Source organism: Lithobates pipiens, unplaced genomic scaffold (assembly GCF_037356315.1).
Source record: "Lithobates pipiens isolate NorthernLeopardFrog02 unplaced genomic scaffold, aLitPip1_a1.2 Scaffold_19, whole genome shotgun sequence".
Classification (NCBI taxonomy): Eukaryota; Metazoa; Chordata; class Amphibia; order Anura; family Ranidae; genus Lithobates; species Lithobates pipiens.
The window spans coordinates 204809940-204822746 of NW_027507764.1; the positions used below are offsets into that span (position 1 = coordinate 204809940).

General features: G+C 45.0%; 1 protein-coding gene across 1 annotated transcript in view; it reads left to right on the forward strand.

The window, feature by feature from the left end:
• VPS41 (VPS41 subunit of HOPS complex) overlaps window positions 1-12807 on the forward strand; it is a 487204-nt gene that overhangs the window by 277740 nt on the left and 196657 nt on the right. The window contains exon 7 of the mRNA XM_077491629.1: window positions 8083-8148. Coding sequence (XP_077347755.1) covers window positions 8083-8148 — 66 coding nt within the window. The remainder of the gene's footprint in view (window positions 1-8082; window positions 8149-12807) is intronic.

Below are 12807 nucleotides of genomic sequence, written 5' to 3' on the forward strand. Positions count from 1 at the left end.
AAACTTTAGAATATACATTTATAAATTATTATTTTTCACCTATCTAGTCTAGTGGCAGCAATCTATAGATTATTAGGGGACCATACTCTGCTAGATGACAGCTAGTGCCACAGTTAATAGAGTTGAACATTGAATCATGCTCTATTTATATCTTATTTTGTGTTCCCTTTATGCAAGGAGGTATAACATTAAGAGGTTTTAAAACCAGACAATTCATAGTTCTTTGCTGATGTCAGTTAGATGTAATTCCTCAAATGCTGTTCAATAGTTTGTATATCATTTGTAGCATAACTTTCAAGTACATTAGGCTTTGATTGAAAATGATGGAAATATCTCCTACATGTAAAACTATAAGCTGATATAATCACAGAAAATCATTAGTTATTGTACTGCTCTTTCTGCTTTATTTCCAGCTCTTAAATTTCCAATAAAACATAATGCTGTTCCATAAATACAGCATTGCTCGATAATGATTGCAGCTGTTTTGATATCTTTTTCTATTGCTGAGAGTTGGTGAATAGAGTTGCGCATTTCTAACAGTACCTTACTCTGAAAAGACACCTGTTCTAATAATGTTTATGTCCAGAGAAGCATTCAAAATGCAGCCATTTGTAAGAAAAAAAAGGAAAAAAGTGTAGCGGTCAACACAAACAGAAAATTACATAGCTTGACTCAATTTTGAATGCTTTACCAATCGCACTAGCTTGTGAGTGATGAGTATTTACTTATTATCATTATAAGCATGTACTCCCACAACACCAACAGCATAATAAAGTCAGTCGTAATAAAGTATGTCTAGTTAAAACTTTATTTCTTATATTCACCGACCGACACAGCTCCTCTCTTAGCCATTGGGTTGTTATGCCCTATTACTAGGAGATACTAGGCATTAGTTGTAATACAACAGTCAGAACTCTTAGTTCCATCCAGGGGGCAGTCCCTTGGGCAACAACCCTCCAGCCTGCCAAGCAGTCATCAGTTTTATTTTGCCTAGTGAAGGAGAAGGACCTAGGAACCCTGCGGGCCCATCGATCCGTGCTTTTTTGTGCAGAAGCCTGACTTTTTGCGCAAGATGATTGATGCTGTGAGCTACTATAAACAGCCGGCTGGGTGACAGGCTGGATACTCTTATCCTTATAGTCTCCCCAGTCCAGCTAGTGAGCGTGTGCAGGCCGCAGCTACGCGCTAGGCAGGCCACAATTTAAACCTCCAGCTCCAGAGGTGGTCGTCAGCTTTTATGCTCCGGGGCATACATATGACCGGCTACTGATGTCTGCATCACAGTATGCCGGGCCAGCAGTCACCCTGTACTGATCAGTGAGTGGGTCTGTGATAGAATGTTTTCCAGCTCTTCAGGACTGGTCTCCCTGCCTCAGCGGGGCCGAGCAGCTGGGTATTCCCTGGGGGGTCCCTTACCTCCTTCTCTTCTCTCCCTGTCCCTATCCCCCCCCCCCCCTGTGGGGGATGCTGCATGTGGCTGCTGAGCGGTGTGTGTGTGTGTGTCTATGCAGGGGCTCTCGCCTGGGGGGGTTGCGCTGGCTAGCTGTGTCCTGGGTCCTGTTCTTCATGCCCCTGGAAGGTGTCTGTGAGGCCATGCTGATGTCCTGCGCAGCTCTGTGCTCACCACCATTGATTTCTCCCTGTACCTCATGGAGCTGCTTTCGGCAGCCATTTTAGGTGTGGGCAAAGGCAGCATGCTCTCCTGGGCTTCAGCGGCCATTTTCCTGGTGATTTCAGAACACCAGCAGCCATTTTCTTGTAGCCTGAACACGCTTTTTGAGTGTTCTCTAGTGGCAGCATGTGCTCCTGTGCCCTCACAGCCATTTTCCCTGTGTTTTATGTCCTTGTGCTGGACGCTGGGTGGCCATTTTCTTGAAGCCTGAGCACACTTCAGAGCGGTTTTAGCGCCATTTGCAGCTGGTTCCACCGACACAGCACTGTTTCCTCTGCACCTGGGAACCAACAGGGACTACAGGCACTACCTGCTGAATAGCGTAGAACTCCTCAGGGTGGTGAGTCCAGCAGGAAAGAGCCCCTCAGCCAGCGGCAGTAAGGAGGGTGGGACTCACTGTCCTAAGTCCCCTTCGGGTGACAGACAGGGTAGGGTCAGCATGGCTTCCGAAACTGGTGTTTCTTCCCCCGAAATCCAGGCAATTGCAATTGGGTCGCCTGCGGACTGCGCAGTGCCTATGGACAACCTGACGGCGGTCCTCAATTCGTTTGTTGCCAAGATGGAGGCAGCACGTGAGAAAAAGGATGAAAAAAAGCGGCCCCTGCCCCCTGTCCTCTGGGAAGAGCTCTGACGCAGACTCGGGTCCTGCTGAGGCTGGTGACCCCTGCTCTGTCTTGTCAGATGACACTGACCAGGACAGTGAGGATGAGTCTCCGTCTGGGTCCGTGCGCGACAAAGCGCTTGTTGGAACACTTATCACAGCTGTGCGTGATACCCTGAAGATTCAGGAGCCAGCAGATCCCTCTACGGATGTAGCGGTCCCATTTGGGTCCCGCAAAGCCAGCACGTTCACATAAGGTGTTCCCGTATCTGACTTATTTTGACAAGTTCATTTACAAGGAATGGGGTCACCCACAACGGACCTTTTCGGTAAGCCTTCTCAAGAAGTGGTCGGCTCCTCCGGTCGTAGACCACCCAGTATCCAGGTTAAATAAAGTAACCACGATCCCAGTAGAGGAGACTCCTGCATTTAAGGATCCCACGGACAGGAAGGCCTAGGCAGTGGCTCGTTCCATGTTTGCAGATGTGGGGATCGCCGTGTGACCAGTACTGGCGTCCACACTTGTGTTGCAGACACTAACTGAGTGGGCAAAACTGTTGCGCCGCGAATTGGGAGAGCAATAGGCTTCTCTTGTCTGTGTGGACCTAGCAGATCAACTAGTGCAAGGCCTTAAGTACATTTGTGACGTGGCCCTGGATACTCTTCCTCTGTTATCCAGGGCTTCAGTGTCAGCAGTGGTGCTGAGGTACCTGATTTGGTTAAAATGCTGGTCTGCTGACCAGGCATCCAAAAAAGCCCTGGCGGATCTTCCCTTCCTTGGCGACCGGCTCTTTGGAGCCTCTTTGGATGACATTCTTAAAAATGCCACTGGTGGTAAGAGTACCCTACTCCCACAGGCCAGGAAGGCTAAGGAGCCACGCCCTAGGCAAGGGCCCTCTTTTTCTGCTCACAAGCGACTTTTTTGTCTGCCCGGAGCTTCGGCTGAATGTCCTCAGCCCGACAGGACGACCACGGAAGGACAAAAACGTCCCTGGAACTGCAAGCCTAGCAAGCCTGCGAACAAAAGTGCTACCGAATGAAGGCTTGCCCCCACCCATGTTTCGGGTGGGGGGTCGCATTCGGGACGCCTTCGACTATCAGACCAATGGGTCTATGATCTGATTTACTCCGGCTACAAGATAGTTTGTCTCTTGACCGCCAAACAGATTCTTCCCCTCCAGCATACCCATATCCCCGGCTCGCCGGGGAGGCCCTCTTGGGGGGCAGTAAGGGACCTGCTGATTCGCGGGGTGGTTGTACCGGTTCTGGAATCGGAACATTTCCAGGGATTCTACTCAAATATGTTTTGTAGTTCCCAAGAATCCACTCCAGTCTTGGACCTAAAAGCCCTCAATTGCTTTTGTGAAAGTGCAGAGGTTCAGAATGGAATCAGTTCGCTCAGTAGTCGCTGCACTCCATCAAGGGGACTCCATGGCATCCTTAGACATCCAGGATGCGTACCTGCACATACCCATATGCCTTCGGCATCAAATGTTTCTGCGATTTGCAGTCGGGGAAGCCCACTACCAGTTTGTGGCTCTCCCTTTTGGTCTGGCATCACCCCCCGAGTCTTTACCAAGGTATTGGCTCCAGTTTTGGCGTTGCTGCGGCAGCGTGGGATCGCGATCGTGGGATATCTAGAAGACGATCTCCTCCTGAGCGCATCTTCCACCCCAGAATTAGAGGAGGATGTGGCAATCACCTTGCAGACCCTGCAAGAATTTGGGTGGCTGTTGAACCTAAAGAAGTCGGTGATTGTACCGACCCAGTGTCTGGAGTACTTGGGCTTGCTGCTGGACTTCAGACACACTGCAGACTCTCAGATTCACGGTAAAACTGCTGATGAACCGCAAGTGGACGTCGCTCCGCTTCTGCATGCGAGTCCTGGGGCTCATATTAGCCTCTATTGAGGCAGTACCATATGCCCAGTTCCACACCAGAGTCCTGCAGAAGGAGATTTTGACAAAATGGGACAAATCTCAGTTGTCTCTAGATTGTCAGATCCAGGTGAACCAGTCAGTCAGAGGCTTACTGATCTGATGGCTGAGGTCCCTGGTGATTCAGTCCGGGAAGTCGTTCCTACCTCTGAAGTGGACAGTGATCACAACAGACACCAGCCTATCTGGCTGGGGTGGAGTGATGGGGGTTCAGTCGGCTCAAGGCCTCTGGTTGGCGGAAGAATCCAAGTTGCCGATCAATCTGCTCGAGCTAAGAGCGATCAGACTGTGCCTCTTCACATGGTCGATGAGACTTCAGGGGCGTCCGATCAGGCTCCAGTCAGACGCCACAGCTGTTTCATACGTCAGTCACCAAGGGGGAACAAGAAGCTCAGCCGCTGCACGGGAGGTCGCTCACATACTTCGGTGGGCAGAGCGACGCGTACCGGCCTTGTTGGCCATTTACATCCCGGAAGTGGAGAACTGTCAGACGGACTATCTATGTTGCCAGATGCTGGACCCAGGAGAATGGGTGTTACATCAGGTGGTATTCAGCTCAGTAGCGTAGCGTGCCTGAGGTGGGGCACACCAGACATGTGTCTTCTGGCCTCCCGTCTCAATCAGAAGGTGCCGAGATTCGTGTCCAGGACAAGAGATCCGTGGACAAATGTGTCAGATGCGCTGGTGGCTCCGTGGGATCAATACCAGCTGAACTACGCCTTTCCTCCACTAAAACTGTTACCACGTCTGCTTCGCAGAGTGAAAGTCGAGGGGATCCCCGTAATACTGATTACCCCAGATTGGCCTCAGTGTCCTTGGTACGCAGACCTGGTACGCCTGGTGGCGGACGCCCCATGGAGACTGCCGTTACGAGAGGACCTTCTGTCTCAAGGTCCGATTCTCCATCCTGCTTTACCATCGCTGGCTTTAATGGCATGGCTATTGAGAGCCAGGTGTTGAGGAACTGGGGTCTATCAGACTCTGTGATCCCAACTATGTTGAGGGCACAGAAATCTTCTTGGAAGGATACAAAAGGATTTTATGGCGAGTACAAATAATCCTATTTTTTATGAATGGTGTTTAAGACAAACCTAGGACTTTTGAATTTATATTATAAAAGAAACAATTTCAAGGAATGGAAACTGCATTTATTTTTCAACATACTCCCCTGCTTCATTTATACACTTATCCCAGTGTTTAATACCTGGAAAGCTTCGTCAGTACGCCTGAACTATCCTAGGACAGCTTGCTTCACTTTGTCATCGGTGCTAAAATGCTGACCTCGGAGTTACTCTTTAAGACCCCTTTCACACTGGGGCGCTTTTCAGACATTTTAGTGGTTAAAAATAGTGCCTGAAAAGCACCTCTCAAGCCATTCCAGTGTCAAAGCCTGAGTGCTTTCACACTGGGGCGGTGCACTTGCAGGGTGGGAAAAAAAGTCCTTCAAGTAGCATCTTTGGGGCGAGGCAGGAGGGGTGTATACGCCGCTCCCAAAATGCCCTGCCCAATGAAATAGTTGTTGGGAAGATGAATGGAGCCAAATACAGGGCAACCTTAGATGAAAACCTGTTAGTCTGCAAAAGACTAGAGACTGGGGCGGAGGTTCACTTTCCAGCAGGACAACGCACCTAAACATACAACCAGAACTACAATGGAATGGTTTGGATCAAAGCACATTCATGTGTTTGAATGGCCCATTCAAAGTCCAGACCTAAATTCAATTGAGAATCGGTGGCAAGAATTCACCTGTCAATCTGACAGAGCTTGAACTATTTTGCAAAGAATGGGCAAAACTGTCACTCTCTAGATGGGCAAAGCTGGTAGAGACATCCCCAAAAAGAATTGCAGCTGTAATTGCAGTGAAAGGGGGTTTTGCAAAGTATTGACTCGGGGGCTGAATACAAATGCACGCCATACTTTTCACATATTTATTTGTAAAAAGAAAAATTTGAAAACCATTTATCATTTTACTTCCACTTCACAATTATGTGCCACTTTGTGTTGGTCTATCACATACGATCAGTATAAAATACATTTACATTTTTGGTTGTAACATTACAAAATGTGGAACATTTCAAGGGGTATGAATACTTTTTCAAGGCACTGTACATGCTAGAGTGAGGAAAGGTTGGAACCCATAGTCTCACCAGATATGCATTAGGGAATATCTCCAACAGCAACACAGCATAAATATTTTTTTTTTTTTTGCAGAGTAGAGGAAGCTAGATTTCCTGTCATTGTTGTCTGTGTCCCTGCTACAGATTGTTATTCAATACATTCTAATGGTAATAATGCACTAGGCTCTATGCAAAATGAAATCAATAGAAAGTTTGGCTGGCATACACTGTATTATGGGAAAAATATAAGATGTTGGTCAAAGATGTCTCACCTACTCAGTAGCCTTTTATTGCACTGAAGATATCTTCTGTGTTTTGCCATCAGCTTGACTGTTGTCTAATTATATTAAGCGAAGACGACGCGTGCCTTAAAGTGACACTACACTGTATCTCATTACTGCAAACTAAAAGTGCCATTTAATTTATTTTTATCATTTAAAGCATGGGTGCTCAACCTGTGGCCCTCCAGCTGTTGCAGAACTACAAGTCCTATGAGGTATATTGCAAGGCTGACTGTTGCAAGCATGACTCCTAAAGGCAGAGGCATGATGGGACTTCCGCAACAGCTGGAGGACCACAAGTTGAGCACCCATAATTTAAAGCAATCCCACCCATCCATCCATGTCTCTATGCTTTATTTTGCTGAGAAATCACTTGGATAAACACCCCCTAGCATTTCTGGCTGTGGACAACTTGAGTAAGGGCAGATGATTCATATAGCAATTACTTCCTGGAATCCATTTGCCCTTAGCACAGACATGCAGGCAGGAGGGTATGCTTAGTTGAGAAAACCCCCTCCTCCCCTTCTGAAGACTCCTGGGATGCATAACATCATGTGCCCAGGCATGGAAACTAGGAAGTAACTAAATAAATGTAAAAAAATGTTTTAAATAGGAAAGTATATCATATTTACTTATCTATTTACTAATAATAGCAAATTAAGGATTACAAATAGTCAATATTGATTGAGAGTGAAGTTTCACTTTACAAAATGTATTCAAGACTGAAAAACTAAAGTGTATGTAAAGCATATCTTTTTCTCTTTTTTTTTGGATTAGCGTAGGGCAGCCATTTTCAACCCGGGTTCCAGAAAAGCTTGCTAGTTCTTACTTGAACTGAGGCAGATTTGACCTCCACTGTCAGGTTTTTGTTTGCCAGGTGTGTCCTAATTTAATCAATTTCACTTCACTTCGACCCCTTTCACACTGGGGTGCTTTGCAGGCACTATAATGCTGTCTCTCCAATGTGAAAGCCCCGAGGGCTTTCACACTGGACCGGTGCGCTGACAGGGCACTAAAAAAAGTCCTGCTAGCAGCATCTTTGGTGCGGTGAAATCAATGGGGCAGCACGGCTATACTGCCGACATAGCTCTGCTGCACCAACGCTTTGCGGTGGTTTTAACCCTTTCTTGGGCGCTAGCGGGGGGTAAAAGTGCCCCGCTATCGGTCGAATAACGCTGCAAAATTGATGGTAACGTGCCGCTAAAAATAGCGGTGCTTTACTGCTGACGCACCCACCGCCTTCAGTGTGAAAGGGGCCTTCTTTGTCTTATTTGCACCACAGGAAGTACAAATCTCTCCAAAGTGAGGGAAACCCCTACCTAGACAGTTGTCACTAGATTTCTCCTCTTTTTATTTTTTGGGTTAAATGTGTTAGCAGTGGTTCAAATCAGGTAGTGCAGCACAAAGCAAAGCAATTTTTTGTGCTAATTTTAGCCTCTGTGTTTATAATTTTCTCAACGTGTTGTCTTTTTAGATTGTTGCCGTTCATCCTCAGTTTGGAAAATCTAACTGTAAGCAGTTTGTCACTGGAGGAAACAAGGTAGGTTCTTTACATTTTTCATTTATTAATCTCAACATTTCCCTTCAAACAACTGTTAATTGGCTATAAAGAATGGATGGGCATAGGAACTGGGGTTTCACAATCAATTTCCATAGTGACCATCACCCCCTGTACAAAAAGAACTGACAGCTTGGCTTGAATGGAGTGTAAGGAACAAGGGCTATGGATACCATTCTACATCCAGCTCTCCTGTGAATGCACTTTGACCACTAAAAGGTTTTACCCCCTTTGTGACCAGACCATTTTTTGCTAATCAGCACTGTGCTGCTTTAACTGGCAATCACTTGGACATGAAACACTAACCAAATTAAATTTATATATATTTTTATATTTTTGCACACAAATAGTTTTCTTCTGGTGGCATAATCACCACTGGGTTTTTATTTTTTATTATGTAACGAAAAAGACAGAAAATGTAAAAAATAATTCTACTTTGTTATTAAAAATATCTCCAATAAATGCATATGTCTTCATAAATGTAGGCCAAAACGTATTGTTCTACATATCACAAGTGTTGGCAGTGATTGAAGCTGATCCTGCTAGCACTGCGTTTTTGGGGACACTAGTATAGTTCTGATTGTGATCAAGATACTGATACATACAGACACTATACTAATAATGGCGTTGTTCAGCAACTTATAGTGTGACTGTGATAGTGTGGAGGGCAATCTGACAATGGCCGGGTGTGGGGGGGGGGGGGGGGGGGATACTGACTAGTGATATGAATACAGTGATAATACTGTATACTGTCACCATACTAATGGCACTGGCTGGATGATCAGGAGGTCAATCAAGGGGATAACTATGTGCCTAACAACTGTATGCAACTGTATTTGTGCTACTTGTACCCACTGTTCTGGCTGGGTTTCTCTTCTTGCTTTCATTTCCAAATGACAGGGAGAAATCCATCCACAGCCTGTGTTTACAAACAGAGATCTGGGCTGTAGCTGGCCACAGCCAATCAGCAGGTATACAGCCATAATTGTCTGTAACCTGCTGACAGTCTTGTGCTGTGTCCAATCACAGCAAAGGTGAGCGAGATGGTGGGGGGGAAGGGGGCTAGGGTGTAGGTACATTGTGATCTACCCGTATGCTGCAGTACCTGGCTGTGCTGCCCACTCACAGTAAATGTACTGTGGCAGCAAGTGGTTAAAAGTGTATGCCCACTCAAAACATGTTCTTTAGGTTCCATTTAAATGCTTTGCATGAATTAGTGTGCTTAAAGCGGAGCTCCACCCTAAAGTGGAGCTTCCGCTCATTGGAACCCTCCCCCCCTCTGGCGCCACAATTGGTACCTTTCAGGGGGGAGGGGGGGTGCAGGTACCTGTACCCACTTCCGGCGTAGATATCTGCAGAAGCCACGCCCCTTTCTGCAGAATCTACGCCCCTTTCCGAAGGTCCCCCGCTGTCTGCTGGGAAACACACGGATCCCAGAGACAGCGGGGACCATCCTTATTGCGCAGCACGACTCGCGCATGCGCAGTAAGGAACCGGGAAATGAAGCCGCAAGGCTCCACTTCCTGATTCCCATACCCAAGATGGCAGCGGCAGCACCTGAGAGACGATCGAGAGATCGGCTTCGGGTGCTGACATCGCGGGCGCCCTGGGCGGGTAAGTGTCATTATTTTAAAAGTCAGCAGCTGCAGTATTTGTAGCTGCTGGCTTTTAAAAAAAAAATAAACGGCGGACTCCCGCTTTAAGTGCAATCTTTTTTCAGTGGAAAGCAATGTGTTGCTAAAAATGGTGCAGGTCCATTTTCTGGTCTATTGTGCATTGGCTGCCCATTCAAATGAATGAGCAATCCGAATGCATTACACATTAACACGTTGTAATGGACTGGCGTGGTATGAGTGAGCCCTTAAGTTTTGGAAAGAGGAGGGAAGAATTGGAACCCCTGTCAGGATTTTACTGCTATCTGGGGCTCTGTTAAGGGGATTTGTCTGAAATATCTGCAACAGAAATGCAGCAATAAAGTATTGACAGGGGTACTAACCATCTCCTATTGTAAAAGCATTTTGTATTGCTCTAACTGTGACAATAGGTGAGGGGAGACCTCCCTAATGGTTCCCCAAGATAGCAGTAAAATGTATACAGTAGTTCTAATTCCTTCCTACTCTATCCAAAACTAAAAAAAAAAAAAAAAAAAAAAAAACATTTTGGGCTGAACATTCAAATTTTATGTAAGTGTGTAAAAATGTTCTTTATGAAAGCTTTCATATGCTGTTTGTATGTGTTGGTATTTCTATTCAGCCGCTTGTCATCTATAAACATATTCTGCTTAAAGTTGTTTTTCCATTTATTATGTATAATAGAATATTTTTGTTGCTGCTGTTAATCACGTCACTTCCAAACCATGATAAATGTACATAACGCCTAGCACAAATAAAAAGCCAGAAATGTAACATATGGTCGGTCTCAGTGGGTCTTAAATTATCTGTACAAGAACCATCAGAATGTTCAATAAAACTACATAAATGTGTTGACAAGCAAATGTCAAGCAAGGTAAAGATAACAAGGTACGCATTATAGTAAGCTATAAGCACTTGCTGTAAATCAGCTTTTAACCTTCTTCAAGGGCAGTTTATAATCATACTTTATGCAACACGGAACATTTTAAATATGGGGGGTTCAACTGCCACACTGCTCTGTGTTTACAGCTAATGTGGTTTTGGGTTCCTAGTGAGTGAACAGACCCAAAAGTAATACATCGTTGGCCAATATTATCATCTGATGAAAAATATTTTCTTATTGTCTGCTACTGGGTTTTCTTTTTTTTTTTTGCAAGTAATTCTACCAGCAGTAGGTAGAGCGGGACCTGTCTTGCTGCTGGATCACACAAGAAATCATTATGTGTGTGTGTGTGTGTGTGTGTATATATGTATATATGTGTATGTATGTATATGTGTATATGTATGTGTGTGTATATATATATATATATATATATATATATATATATATATATATATATATATGTATATATATATATATATATATATATATATATATATATATATATATATATATATATATATACTGTGTATATATAGTCACAATTCTTGGTTTTGTTTTTCGGATAGAGTAGGAAAAACTTAAAACTACTACCTTGATATTTTTTTTTTCTGTCTGTATACCATCTTTTCCAATATTCTATTACTTCCTGTCCCAGAGACACAAAAGGAGGATAGAAGAAATCTTCCAAAGTGAAGGCCATTGCCATCTTAGACAGTGTGCCCTATTGGATTAATTCCCTGGGGGAAAAAAAAACACATTCAAGAGACAGCAGTATGCCCTCCTGCACTAACAGTGGGAGGGTCTTAAAGGGATATTAAATGCCAGGAGTGTGAGGTAAGTACAGCATGTAGCGTTCAGGCATGCGCTACGTATGGAGTGCAGGGTCCAAGTGTGCGCTACATATAGAGTGCAGGGTTTAGGGGTGCCCTGCATACAGAGTGCAGGGTTCAAGAGTGGGCTGTATACAGAGTGCAGGGTTTAGGGATGCACTGCATACAGAGTTCAGGTTTCCAGAGTGTGCTGTATACAGAGTACAGGGGTGCCCCCCTTTCCCCCAAATCACCCCATCCCCAGTACAGCATTCTACTCCCATCCCCAAATTCCCCCCTTGACAGTACCTGATAGAGAACTGGGGCTGCAGAAGAGCAGGATAAATTACTAAGGAGGACTGTTTAGTGTAGCCATGGGAACAGGGTTCAGGGGCTGTTGCCAGCAGACAAGTATGCGGTTCCAACTACCTATCAATGCGGATAGGCGGCAGGGGGAGCCCAGTTGAGATCACTCTGCGGCAGGAACTAGAGGAGTAGGATCTGCGGTCGCTTGCTTCTTCCACAACCAGTTCCAGCTTACTTCTATTTAAAAAATAATCCCAACGGGCTCCAAACTCTGCATAAGTGGCTGCTGGTGCTGCATCAATCTGTCACGGGGTTCTTTCTTACCCTTGCAAAGCCAACACTAACCTCCCTAAAAAAAAAAAAAAAATAAGACTGATTTAACTGATATAAAAAATGGACATTTACTGACGGCTATAAAAATCATTTATTTTTACAAACTGTCAGTAAATTTGCTGACGGTTAGCAACTCTGGCTCCGCATAGAAACCAGTCGGCTTCCAGGTGTTTTTTTTGTCAAAGCTAAATTGAACAAGCTGAAGTTAGAAGCTGATTGGCTACCATGCACAGCTGCACCAGATTTTGTACTTTCCAGTTTTAGTAAATCAACCCCAGTATGTACTTCTGTTTAGTCAGTTTTTTAATTCATACACCCGTTCTAGACACCATATGAAGTCTTAACTATGTACTTTTTTCTATTGTCATGAAAGCAGTACAGCTATGTCAGGAATGTGAATGAATAAGGAAGGAACTGCAAGAGCATGATTAGGGTCACCTCTGTGCCCCCCCTGCCAGTCACCAAGCTCTATTTGCTGGATTTACAGTATGTCAACATTCAATGCGGTAAAATGTGATTGGCTAACAGTGGTGCCGCTTCCTCTTCCCAGGCTGAATGCAGCTGTGAAGAAGTTGGAGGAATCTAGGACTTTTTCTAAATTTAATTAAAATGGAACTAACATCTGACTTAGTTTCCACAAGGCATGCATGCTAAGCAATATGAAAGTGTAACATTTATA